Source organism: Ursus maritimus (assembly GCF_017311325.1).
Source record: "Ursus maritimus isolate PB19 chromosome X unlocalized genomic scaffold, ASM1731132v1 scaffold_X1, whole genome shotgun sequence".
Classification (NCBI taxonomy): domain Eukaryota; kingdom Metazoa; phylum Chordata; class Mammalia; order Carnivora; family Ursidae; genus Ursus; species Ursus maritimus.
In genome coordinates, this window is record NW_024423319.1 from 45,096,532 (window position 1) to 45,110,616 (window position 14,085).

Sequence of the window (14,085 nt, forward strand, 5' to 3'; positions counted from 1 at the left end):
AAACACATTTTTGTGTGACTATATGAGTTGATGAATGTTACCTTATTGTGATGATCATTTTGTAGTGTATATGTATGTCAAGTCACTATGCTGCACGCCTCAAACCTATACAGTGTGGTATGTCAATCATATCTCAATAAAACTGGGGAAAAAGAAACAAAAGAGACACTATGAGAGTATTATCAGTACACAGAGACCCAGCAAGGTAATCTACAGCTCTTGCCCTCTGACAGTGAACTTGTACTTCCTAAAGAGTTACACGAGGAGATTCACTGTATCTTGTCTCTGAGGTTAAAGTTGATTGTAGGTGTTCTCAGCCTGATCCATCCAGTATGAAATTTCTGTCTGCTTTTCATCTCATGTTTTGTGCAGTCTGAAGACAGTTGCCAGAATTGCATTTCATTAAAGGTTCCAAAAGGGTGCTATTCTAATTCTATAAATACTTCTTCATTTTTTTTAGCTGGAATCCGTATATACAAGAAACTTCCTTCCATCAGCTATTAGATTACACTGAGTATGGTATGCACAGGGTAGGATGACTGCTTAATTCTCTGGCAACATTTCTACTTTTCAAAATAATGAGTGGTTTCTCTAGGAGCCTCCAAAGATGAGCAGTGAGCTCATTTTGCTTTGTTATTTTGTTTTGCTTTGCTTTGCTTTTAGACTGTCATCTGGGGTTCGTAGGTATTTGTGTGTGTGATGCGTTTTGATCCATTGTAGTCATTATTTTATTTGATGTTCAAATTGTTCTATGTCTGGCCAGTGGGAGCCTCTTTAGGTTGGCCTCTGAATGTTGCTCTTTTAAAAAAAGATATTTATTTATTTATTTATTTATTTATTTATTTATTTATTTATTTATTTATTTATTTATTTATTTATGACAGAGAGAGAGAGAGAGAGAGAGCGCCAGCAGGGGCAGAAGCAAGCAGAGCGAGAGGGAGAGAGAATCTGAAGCAGATTGTATTCTATATGTATTCTATTTTTCAGAAAATATACATCATCAGCTTCCATCCTTGCTGTTCCTCCAACCCTGGTGTAACTGAATTTTGAATTTGTTTTAAATTTAATTGATTTAAATATAAATAGCCATGCATGGCTAGCAGATACCCTATTCGAATGCAGCAGCTCTACACACATTTCTGCACCTTTCTCTTTTCACTTAACAATATATCCTAGAGAGCACTCCATAGCAGTAAAGAGAGGGAGTCCCTATTGCATTTATAGTGACATAGTACTCTCTAGCATGGATGTACATTAGATTATTCAACTATTGTTGGACCTTAGCCTTGTTTCTGGTCTTCTGCTGCTAGGAATTGTTTTACGTGAGGTGGCTTTATGCTTATGCCCTTTTGTCATTTTCCATCGGTTCTTTTGGATAGATTCTTGGGAGAGAGATTGCTGGTTGCAAGAGTGAATACCTCAGTAATTTTACCAGACAACATCGAATCCCCTGTTCAGGTGTTGTTCTATCAAACCAGCCCCTGTACGGTGGTGGGGGACACGGGGAGACCAGTACATTCCAGGAGCATAGACTCATTGCTGCACTTCATCTGCTGTGAAGTGAGTTCACTTTTTTTTCAGAAGCAAATGCTGTGTGGAATACCATGATAGTGGATAGGGCATTCTCTGCACCCAGGGATGGTAATTTGGGCAGTAGCTATGTGTGTGGGGAAGTCAAACCCACAGCCAGAGGATTCCAGTAAAAACACATTCTAGTGAGAACAAAATGCTGCCCCTTGCATGACAGAAGGGATCCGCTGTAGTCATCCTGCCCTCAGGTAACTAGCTGTTCTCCCCGAGGGAATGGTGCCATATCCAGCGACTCATTGTTGGTCTCAGATGCTGGCAGATTGGGCACTCAACAGTAACTATAGCCAGGTCGGCCTTGGTGAGTGGAAGTCATGGGCTGCAGGCAGTGGTTTGGCTGGAAGTTCAAGGACATGCAAGGAACATAATTAGAAAGTTGGTGTCAAGGAAGTCTGGGGAAGAGATAGGGTGGATAGACTCTAAATGAGTGAAAAAACATGCAGTTATTTTTGTTCCATGTGAATGCAAAGGGTCAGCAAGGGGTGGCCTCATCAGAGGAGGAAATTTTACTTAACAAAGGGATAGGATGGCTCTTTATCTGGGTATCAGTCAGCTTCTTTTCCAGTTCCCTGCTGTCATTGCCTGATGTGTTCATGAACAACGTGGGTGTCAGGGTGGCAGGGAAGGAGATTATGCTTGGCTCAGGTAAATGGAGGAGGTCAAACAGCCAGCTAACCAGGGGCAGGTTGATTACAGTGGGTCACTTCCATCATGGAAGGGGCAGTATTAAGTTCTTACTGGAGTACGTCGTTACTAGAATTCTCTGGATATGGATTTCCCTTCCCCGCATGCAACGCTTCTGCCAATGCTACCATCCTTGGACTTGCAGAATACCTTACCTGCCTGCCATGGCATTCCACGTAGCATGGCTTCTGACCAAGGAACTCTCTTCACAGCACATGAAGTGGGGCAACGGGCCTATGCTCATGAAATTCACTGGTCTTACCATGTTCCCCACCGTCATGCAGTAGCTGGTTTGATGGAATGGTGGAACGGCTTTTTGACGACTTAGTTCCAGTGCCAGCTAGGTGGCAATACATTGCAGGTGTGAGGCAAGGTGCTTTGGGAATCTGTTTGTGTTCTACATCAGCACCCCATATACATCCTCCCGTTGCTAGGATTCATGGGTCTAGGGATCATGGGCTGGAACTGGGTGTGACACCACTCGCTATTACCTCTAGCAATCTGCCAGCAAATTTTTTGCTTTCTGTTCCTGCCACCTTATGTTCTGCTGGTCTAGAGGTCTTTGTTCCAAAGGGAGGATTTCTTCCACCAAGAGACACACAATGATTCCATTGAACTGAAAGTTAAGACCGCCACCCAGTCACTATGGGCTCCTCATGTCTCTTAATCAACAGGCAAAGAAGGGAGTTACTATACAGGATAGGGTGATTGATTCCAATTAAAAGGGGGGGATTTTACCCCCTTTTAATTTTACCACCTCCACAGTGGTGGTAAGGAAGGGGGTGTTTGGAATACAGGAGCTCCCTTAGGGTGTCTCTCAGTACTATCATGCCCTGTTGATTCAAGTCAATGGAAAACAAAATTCAGGAATGACTACTAGTGGCTCAGATCCTTCAGGAGTGAAGGATTGGGTACCCGACCCAGTAAAGCACCAGAAGAGTTGAAGGCAAAGGGAATACAAAATGGTTAGTGGAAGATGGCACTTAAAACTACTAGCTACGACCACGTGACCAGATGCAACTGTAATTGTTTTGAAGAGTTCTTCCTAACTGTGTTGAATGTGTGTGTAAATGTATGTTTACTATATATGATAATATATGCATCATATTTGTTTTCTTTCCTCTCTTATCCTCTTATCATGTAACATTAGATGTATTAGCTTGGCATCATAGTGTTTAAGTGTTAAGTTTACCTGGTAGTTACATAATAACAAGTTACGTAAGTTACACATGATGACAGGGAGAACAGTAAACATCACCCAAGGACTTTGCATCATCTTCAGGGGAATGGGTCAGTGCATTTTCACTTGCATACAGGACAGGTGTATATGTTAGGCAGAAATATGACCTTGTTATTGTGGGTTTTGGGGGGAACTAAGTATGATTCAAGGAGCTGTGTATGGGTACCAAGTTAACAAGGGGGGGCGTCCTATGATGGTTAATTTTATGTGTCAACTTGGCTAAGATTTGGTACCCAGTTGTTTTGGTCGAATACTAGTCTAGAGGCTGCTGTGAAGCTATTTTAAGGATATGATTAATATTTAAACCAGTAGACTTTGAGTACAGCAGATTACCTCCATGATGTGGCTGGGCCTCACTGAATAAGTTGAAGGCCTTAAGAGGAAAGACTGAAGTACCCTGAGGAGGAAAGATTTCTGCCTCCAGACTGCCTTTGGACTCGAGATGGCAACATAAACACCCACTAGAATTTATATTCATACGCACTATTGGTTCTGTCTCTCTGGAGAACCGTGACAAATAGACTTACCTTCACTATCTTTTATACGTTGCTTCTGTGCAATTATCATTTATGCAGTGTTAAAATCTGACCACCACCTCAGAACAGATCTGCATTTGTTGACCAAACAACCCTTTATGGTTGCGCAACTCTGTGCTGGTGTAGACACATGGGCTTGGCATACTTCGTTTAAATTTAAAATTTACTATCATCCACACTATCTGACTTATTCTACTGTGTTCTTTATATTTTCTGTGCAGAGCATGATTCCTAGGCTGCTTTGCATCTTCCGTTTTGGAGCAGAGGCATTTAATACCCAGGGAGAGGATCCAACAAAATGCAACTGGAGGTGTTAGGGCAGAGCGAAGCTTATACAAAGCAGTATATTACAATAGAGATATTTTGTAAGGGAAGAGGAGAGAGCATTGAGACTAAAGTAACTGAGGTTCCAAGAGGGTGATTTCTGATCTTGGGTATTCATAAAATAGGGAAACTGTGTGTGTTCGTATTCCAGGATATCCACCATTCATTCACTCATTCATTCATTCTATATGCATGGTAATGACCCTGAACAGTGGTGAGTGCCTGCATGTCCAACTCCTTCCACTGACATGGTCAATAAACTCCCTTTACTATTGACCACTTATACTAGAATGGTCTTCGATATTTCTTCTACATACACTGAGAAACATATCAGATAGTGTTATACTTTCTGCTTCAACCGTTAAGAAGCACTTAGAGGTTTTAAGAGGATGGGCCCCTGGGCGGCTCAGTAGGTTAAGTGTCTGCCTTCGGCTCAGTTCATGATCCCAGGGTCCTGGGATTGAGTCCCACATCAGGCTCCCTGCTCAGCAGGGAGTCTGCTTCTCCCTCTGATCCTCCGCCATCTAGTGCTCTCTCTCTCTCTCACACTCTCTCTCTCTCTCTCTCTTTTTCTCTCTGAAAGAAATAAACAAAATCTTTTTAAAAAGAAGTTTCAAGAGGAGAAGGAAAATCTACTCTGTTTAATCATGTTTGTGTTCTTTCTGTGTTCTTTCTTCCTTCCAGATATTCCTAGATTCCTTCTTTTACCAATATCCATGTGTTTAAAGACATTTCTTTAGCCATTCCTTTAGGATACATCTATTGGCGACAAATTCTTACCATTTTCCCTCACCTGAAAATGTATTTATATCCCTGTTAATTCCTGAAGGATAATCTATCTGCATATAGATTCGAGATTGACAGTTCTTTTAGCACTTGAACGATGTGCCACTTCCTTCTGGTCGACATGGCTGCTGATGAGAAATTTGCTATTCATTCTATAGTTCTCCTCCTATAGATAATGCGTTTTCCCCCCTCTTCCTGCTTTGAAGAGCTTTTTCTTTGTCTTTAGATTTCTGAAGTTTGATGATGTGTCCTTTCATGGATTCTCTTTGGGATTTGCTTAGCCTCTGTAAGTCTTTGGCCAGATTTGAAGGCTATCAGCCATTATCTGTTCCAATACTTTTTCTCCCATGCACTCTTTCTCCTCTCCATTCAGGACAACAATGACACGAATATTAGATATTTTGTTAGAGTCCCACAGGTCTTTGAGGCTTCGTTTTATTTACTTATTTGTTTGTTTAGCTTAGTTTATTTCCTCTGTTGTTTCAGGTTGGGTAATTTCTACTGTTCTATCAACAGGCTCACTGAATCTTTTCTCTTTCTTCTCCATTCTTGAGTTTATCCATTCCATTTTTATTTTAGTTATTGTAAGATTTGTGTGATGGCTAATTTTATGGGTCAACTTGTCTGAGCCTTACTACCCAGATATTTGGTCAGAAATTATTCTAGATGTTTCAGTGAATTTGTTTGGTTTGGGGGGGTGAAATTATCACTTAAATTAGTGGACTTTGAGTAAACCGGATTACCTTGCCTAATGTGAGTGAGCATCATCTAATCAGTTGAAGGCCTTAATAGAACAAAGACTGGCCTCCACTGAGCAAGAAGGAATTCTGCCAGCAAACTGTTTTTGGGCTTGAACTGCAACTCTTCCCCGGGTCCCAAACCTGGCAGCCCATTGTAGAGTTTGGACTTTCCAATTGTCACTTGAGCAATTCCTAAAGAGAACCTCTTTCTCTCTCTCTCTATCTCTCTCTCTCTCTCTCTCTCCCCCTCCGTGTGTGTGTGTGTGTGTGTGTGTGTGTGTGTGTGTGCATCTTTCCCCCTAAGAACCCTAATACACTTTAGTTCTAAAATTTACATTTGTTTATTCCTCTTTCTATTTTCTATATTTCTGCTGAGACTTTCTGTTCTTTTTTCATTCGTTTCAAACATGTTTATGTTCACTAATTGAAACCTTTTTATGATGATATTTTAAAATCTTTGTCAGAGAACTCCAACGTCTGTGCCATCTTGATATTCTTGTCTGTTGATTTTCATTTATTTTTCAAGTTGACATTTGGTACATAGAAGAAGGATTTTTATTGTATTCAAGACTTTAGGACTTTATGTTGTGCAATTTTGCGTCTTATTTAAGTTGTATGTTTTAGCAAACCTTCTGTGATACCATTCCAACGGAAAAAGGAGGTTGTCAGCTCATAACAGCCAGGTGGGGATGCAAGTTTAGGTTCCCCATGTGGTCTCTGATACCACCCCAGAGGTTGGGGAGGGGTGCCTGGTTAGTCAGGTGAGTGTGGAATCCATGCACTCCACTCAGACTTTACTGGCCCGGTGGGAGCGGAGCTGCATTTTCCTCTGTGGTATTTGACTGTAGTAGGATAGTTATCATCTAGACAGGTTTCTGTTGAGACATCTCCAGCTAGGCTTATGGGTTTTTCCCTTGTAAGTCAAGGTCTTCTTTTGTCTGGCTGCTTTTAATATTTTTTTCTTTATCACTACGTTTTGCAAATTTAATTACAATATGTCTTGGTCATGGATGAAGAGGGAAATCCCCCAGTTCTACTGAATGTTTCCCAGTCCTTAAGATACTACCTTCTCACAAACAGTTTCAGTCCCTGAGTACCCCACATCCTTCTTTCTCTTAAGCAGAGACAGTGGTTCTATTTCCTTGATTCAACCCCTCAAGGCCCTTGCAATAGCCCAATACTAACGGTTTACATTAGGGAAGAAGTTTGGGGCTGTTTCAGAACTGCAGAAGGTGTGGTCTTCTAGAGCTGTGGGTCTCCAACATTCCCGACACATTCAAAGATGCATTCAGCCCTATCCTGACAGCCACCTACTACCTACGGCCCCCGAGTTCCAAATGGGGACACCAGGCAGTAATAATAAGAAATCGCCATTCACTAGGAGAAGAAAGGGAAGAAGAAAGGGGGGGGTAAACAGAAGGGGGAATGAACCACGAGAGACTATGGACTCTGGGAAACAAACTGAGGGCTTCGGGCAGCGGGGGGGAATGGGATAGGCTGGTGATGGGTATTAAGGAGGGCATGTATTGCATGGTGCACTGGGTGTTATACGCAAGTAATGAATCATGGAACTTGACATCAAAAACTAGGGATGTACTGTATGGTGACTAACATAATATAATAAAAAAATTATTATTAAAAAAAAGAAATCGCCATTCACGGTGCTTATAAAAATGTCAATAACATCGTACTTTAAAAGTACTATAGGTCACTAAGTCACAGGAATAAAAGGCACAGCATAGGGAATATAGTCAATGGTATTGTAAAAGTGTCGTTTGGTGACAGATGGTAGCTACACTTGTCGTGAGCATAGCATAAGAGTTGTTGAATCACTATGTCTTACACCTGAAACTAACGTAACATTGTGGTGTCAACTTAAAAAACAGGAAGTACTACAGGTCACTATAAGAAAATTAACCATTGGCTTGGGAAGCGTTAAATGTCAGTGCCAAAATAAAGTTAGGGCAACTGGAGCCCTGGAGGCTTCAGGACACAGTGAGGAAATTAGAGTAATTCCAGGTTTCATGACTGAGCAGACATTCACATAGCATAATTCTCCAATTTCCTTAGCCTTTCTTAACTTCCTATACCTTGACCTAAACTATGGATTGAATAATAGTTTAGTTGAATAAAGGTTTGGATGAAAGGAGATACAATTTTGAGTACTACTTGTTTACAGTAGTTTTGCCAATTTGATTTTCCCTCCTTCCAGATCATCTTTCCTGGAGGAAATTCTTGTTCCTCTGACTCCTCCCTGTCTGCCTACTGCCTTAAAAAACAATCAGTTCGCGTGGTTCCCATTCCCAGGTCTCTTGGCCCCTGGGGCAGAATTTCACGTGGACGACCATTATTGTCATCATCATCATTATCATCACCTCCAAGAGTGGTTGTTGAGTGAGCACCCACGGGGGAATGTAAAATGACCAGTCATAAATCCCCGGTGACCCATCATCTACATAAGAGATTGCTGGGTATATGAAATATCCCTGACCCTTCTTTCACTTCGCCCCTTCTCCCCCAGAGAGGGTTTTTAGACTTTTTCCCTTATCAATCTCTTTTTGCTTAGAACATGAAATTTCAGTACCACAGCTGAAATGGTAAGTGTTTCTGTTTTGTGGCCCTTTGTACTGCCACGAACCATTGGAATATAAAGGTTACCAACTCCCTACCTTCAATAACTCATTTTTAGCCCATTTGGGGGTAATGTCTGTTAAGAATGCATTGAATATCGTGATGAGCACAAAAGCTGGAACCCAATAATATGGTGTATGATATGTAGAACTCTTCCTTAGGCTCTGTTGGCGTACCCTTGGTCGTCTGTAAAAGGGGACCCACGACGCCTTCCTTATGAAACCGTAGGGAGGGGGTAAATGGGAAACCCAGTGCAGAGTACACAGCACATAGGGAGACTTCAAGAAATGTGAGTCCTGGCCCACCTTTCTCCTCCTTCCCAGAGAGTGATGACTGGTACCTAAAACCAAGCAGCATATCTGCCACAGAGATCATCCAGAAACGTGGCAGTTAGAAGTAGCCCCTACTCACATAATGAATGAAGCTTTGGGGCCATTTCTGTGTCGCAGGATGGCTTTGGTGAGGGATTTGGGGTGAGAAAAGAGGATCATCAAACCGTGTCCTTTAATTCCTTGTCCTATCCTGTTTCTTTGTTTATCTTCTAGATCGGTATTGGAAAAGCGGTTTACCATTGAGCTCCCAAATGAAGAGAGAGTGCAGATAAAAGGAGGCAAGAATCACAGGCCCTTGACCCTGACACCAGACCCCATTACCCCCTACAGGACCACGCACGGGAATTTCATCTGTACCATCAGCTTCTTCAAAGAGAAGGGCTGGGGAGCTCTGTACCCACATGGGCACAATACTAGAAATGTGTAAACCTACACGTTTTCAAGTCCTAGAAGGTTATCATCTATCAAGGAGACCGTTGGTTGCCCTTTGGGGGAGTGTGAGAGGTAAATCCCATTCCTGTCCCTGCCTAGATGACTCTGGAAGATGGATTTTCCATCGTGATGAGTCCGAGTTTGTCATCTGTCAAAGGGGTATAATGATGCCATCCTCACAGAGATGCTGTGAGAGAGAACACTGCACATATCTAATTGTGTGCATGTTTCAGCTATAAACATATAAGTGATATCGTAGTGTAAGGGCCCCTTGACAACCTGTTTTTTTTCTGAAAATAGTGTTTCTGAGATTTCTCTAATAAGGTAACTTTGGGGCCATTTTGATATGACCAGCCATGTTGCCATGGCCATTCTGACATGTGCTTCCTGGGGCACTGGTTCTGAAGTTCTCTGCAGGCCAGAAATAAGGGTGGGGCTGCTGACAGGACTCCACTTTTCACTCTGATAGGTGTTGCCTAAGGTCTCTGCAAAGAGGTTGTACCAAATTAGTTCTTCTCCAGCAGTATATGGAGTTCTCGTTGCCCCAATCCAACCAATTTCCATTTAAACAGGATGCTGCATGAACAGAAACTCACTGAGCAGGTTTGCTTTTCAAACTCTAGAATTATTGTAGGACATATTGTGAGGCATACGATGGGACCATTAGCTAGCCATTTGGAAACGCGTGTGAAAAATACGTCATTAGGAGAGAAGTGAGATAGGGAAAAACGAAAATCATCTTAACATTCTAACGAGGTGGTATTACATTAGGGATTAATATTAATAATGTTGTCAAATCCATTCTTTGCAGAGATCTGGAGAAAGAAGCGTAATCTCTTTGCCATGTGTGTCTGTGCTCAGGAACATGTACTTTGGAGTCACACACACCTGCAAAGGGAGGATAGCCATACCTCACTACCAGGGTTATCCTGTGATTCAATCCAGCCACCGAATGAAAAACAGGAGTTGGATCCCTTGCAAGCATTTTCCTTCATAGAGAGTAGCTGTCTTTCCCCCCCCCCGGAGCTGGGAATTCCTGGGGCAACTTGTCCTGCTCCCTCAGCCAGGGCCCCTTAACCTGCACGCTTCAGAATCACTTTGCTGATTCTTTTCTCAACCCTTGCCTGAAACTCCCGAAAAGGTGGACATATCTATGGAAGGCCGTTCAGGTTACAAGCCGTAACCGGATGGGCTCCGGAGACCAAATAAAGCACCATTTGGCACCAATGGCGTATGGGAGTGCCCCTCCCCTTCATTCCAGCAATGCCAGGTATTACCAGCTTTTGTTCTTATTGCCCATCCGATCTGCTCATGTTCCCTAGATGTGCCTCATGGGAGAGTCCTCTGAGATGGTCGTTAAACTTACAGATTCGCAGCTCTTGTTCCTCTGCAGAATCTCCAAGAGCTCAAAGAGAAAACGTGCTTCTTTGATGTTAACCTGCAGGTAAAATGAGAGGACACAAAAGACCTTACTTAAGTGGAAATGGGGTGTTGATTTTAATCCGTGATCCCAAATTTCACGGGTCAGGAGAAGAGATGGCAAACGACTGATGATGCCCTACTTGTAAAGAGACGCCATCAACTGGGGACGGTGACTTCAGCGTGGGCTCCAGGGGCTGCCTCTACTTCTCTCACTCCCTGAGCTATTTTGTGTGGATGAGGCTGTGTTCTGTGAGGCTCTGAGGGCATGTGCTTCTGGGCAGTAGGGAGAGGGAGGAGTGCTAGAAAGGTGTCAGCTGTTAGGGAAGCCCTGAGCATAGGGGATGCTGATGTAAGAAATGAGTGAAAATCAGGGCCCTAAATCAGGTTGGCCGGCTATGAATGTGGTGCCTAATAATAAGAATGGCACATGCTCCCTTCTCAGAGGCATGGGAAATCCCTGTGTGGGGATGATACTTCTGTCTTTGTGTGACTTGGAACCTAATTCTGAAGGCAGTCCCTGGTATGTCCTCAAATGGCACGGTAGGGGCACTGTTGGGAGGTGGACTCCTCTGAAAGACACAGACGGTCAGAGCTATTTTTGAGACCCCACTGCCTGTGGACAGGACAGCTTCTTCCAGCTGCCGAGAGGAGGACAGGAGAGAAAGCTAGGTGGACATAGGTCTCTCTCTCTCTCTCTCCTTCTCTCTCTCTCTCTCTCTCCCTCTCTCTCTCTCTCCCTTTTCCCTAAGGATAACTAAGGTTCGTTGCTCATCTCTTTCTTATTAGACTTGCATATTCATGTAGTAATACTGCTCAACACATTAATCTGGGCACCTCCTATACACAAATAAAAAGAAAAGAAAAATCTAATATATAATTCTAGTAAGAGACCAAAGTCACACAATTAATTTCAGAGATACGATGATGACAGAATAATATCCCGCTCCTATTCCTAGTTTGTAAAACAAAATATAGCTTAATAAAATACTGCTTTAGTATGGCTGTAGGAATATTTGTATTGTTTGGTAGGTGTCTCTTAAAGAAAAAAGCAACCACTGTTAAAATGAGAACCAGGATCATCAACTCTGGCTGAGTGAGGTGCTGGCCTGAGGATTTTTGAGCACTCTTACATGTTTCATAAACTTGAACTAGAGCTCAGGTTTGCTGATTCCCAGCTCTGTGCTCCCTTCATGAAGTACTGCAGAGCTGCCCTTCAAAGGACATGCAAGATTTCCAAGGTTTCCTTCTTTTCTTCAGGCTGAATAGTATTCCGTTGTGTGTGTGTGTGTGTTGTGTACACACACATATACATATCCATATATGCGTACAAATACACATACACTCACTTAAATGTGGAAAACTTTTTGAAAAGGTCAAACGATTAGTAACAGAGAGTAGAATGGTGATTACCAGGGTCTGGGAATGGGAGGAGAGGGGAGACACTGATCAGAGGGTACAAACTTTCAGTTATAAGATGAATACATTCTGGAGATCTAATGTACAGCATAGCGACTATAATTAACAGTAGTATATCGTATACTTGAAATTTGCTGAGAGAGTAGATCTCAAGTGTAATCACCAAACACACAGGAAAAGTGGTAAGTATGGGATAGATGGATAGGTTAACTAGTTTTATTGTGGCAATCATTTCGCAGTGCACGCGTGTACCAAAACGTCAGGTTTCACACCCTAAATACATATAGTTTTTAATGTGTCAAATATAAAGAAATTGAAAAAAAAAAAAGATACAAAGGCCAGTCCTGGTTCTTACTGGTTTGAAGACACAGTTTCCTCACCAAAAAGGGGGGATGGACGCCACTCCCTTGCTGGGTAGATCTGAAGACGTAACGCCATCCTGTGTGTGCATTAAACAAGGCCTGTGCAAATATAACCCCTTCCTGTTAATGAGACACTGGGGTGACTGGAACATAGAGGGATCAGCCAATGGTGCAGTTTGCCTAGGGCACGGAGGGCTTGGCACACAGGGCTAGAAATACAGGCTGGATCCATAGGATGTGGAGCCTTGGCAGGAAGAGAAGGTGGGCTGCCTTTGAGGGTGTTTTGAAGGAATGATTGTCTTTATCCACTTTCCTAGGAGCTCCAGCATTAACAGGCACTGCTATTCCTTCCAGGGGATATATTTGGCTCTCAGCCTCTGCTGCTATGCAACAGTCTGCTTCTGAGATCACAGCAGGACTCAGGGACACTGCTCTGGTTAGCTGTGTCCATAGCGTCCTGGAGAGGGGAAGACGGGGAGGGGGTGGGCGCAAGTCTGGGAAGCCTTTGCAGGGGTGGGGTCCTGGGTTCTGGAGCAGCCTGCTCTCTCAGAGGGGCCCACTCCACAGTGTGGACACATCAGGTAACACCACTGAGGGAAGACAGTGTGAGTAAAAGGGATGCATCAATGAGCCAAATACGGATGTGGGGTGAACGCCAAAGAAAGCTTATGTTCAGTCTTTCCACATACACAGGACTATTCCAAACAGAATTGGGGACACACTCTCCGTACTGTTTCATGAATTATTCTAATGAATAACACATGTTTTTTTTTTCATTTCAAAAATCAGGAATTTTAGTATTAAAGAAAGCAGAAAGCACAATGGGGATAGATGTCCCTTTGCTGGTCACATGGAGAATTGCAGTTCTAAAAATCTTGGATGGGGACACAGCGAGAGTGGTGGGAAGGAGGAAGGAAAGGACCTGGGCTTGATGGGACCAGAAAGAGCCTTCTGGAAGTTTCTACCCACTGGCAGAAGTCCCTCTGCATCCATCACTTTTTGGCATCTCTAAGTCCCAAGACAGAAAGCCCACGCCTGCCTGAGATGGAGAGAAAGCTGCACTTGGAGCGTGCATATGGAATGATAGAGCTTGAGACATAAAAACACAGACATGCAGGAGAGGAGTTAAGATGGCAGAGGAGTAGGAGACACCGTTTTCAGCCGGTCCTCCGAGTCGAGCTGGATAGGTACCAGACCAGCCTAAACAACCACGGAACCAGCCTGAGACGCAGGAAGACGCATCTGGATCTCTACAAATGAACATCTCCAGCGCTGAGTATTGAGGTACGAAGCGGGGAGCCATGAAACTGTGCACAGATATCGGAAGATAAACGGAAGGGGGAGGGAGCTGCCGCGTTCGGGTGCCGGGAAGCGGTAGCCACTTGCACGGGAGAGCAGGCGGGGCTCGCTGACGGCACCCGCAAAACAGCAGACAGAGACCGTGAGCCGGGTGCGCGTGCCACCAGGCATCTCGCAGAACCCCGGAATCCCGGTGCGCTCACTGGATCCAGACTGAGACTGGGAGATCCGGGAGTGCGCGGGGCGGCTGGCGGCTGGCGGCATTAGAAACACAAAGGACAGAGACGCGCCGGA

The 14,085-nt window shown here is 43.6% G+C and overlaps 1 protein-coding gene across 1 annotated transcript in view; it reads left to right on the forward strand.

Moving 5' to 3' along the window:
- The window catches only part of NXF3 (nuclear RNA export factor 3), a 66,170-nt gene that overhangs the window by 23,252 nt on the left and 28,833 nt on the right, over window positions 1-14,085 (forward strand). Inside the window, exons 4-5 of the mRNA XM_040628748.1 lie at window positions 9,074-9,253; window positions 10,661-10,736. Of these exons, the coding sequence (XP_040484682.1) occupies window positions 9,074-9,253; window positions 10,661-10,736 (256 nt within the window). The remainder of the gene's footprint in view (window positions 1-9,073; window positions 9,254-10,660; window positions 10,737-14,085) is intronic.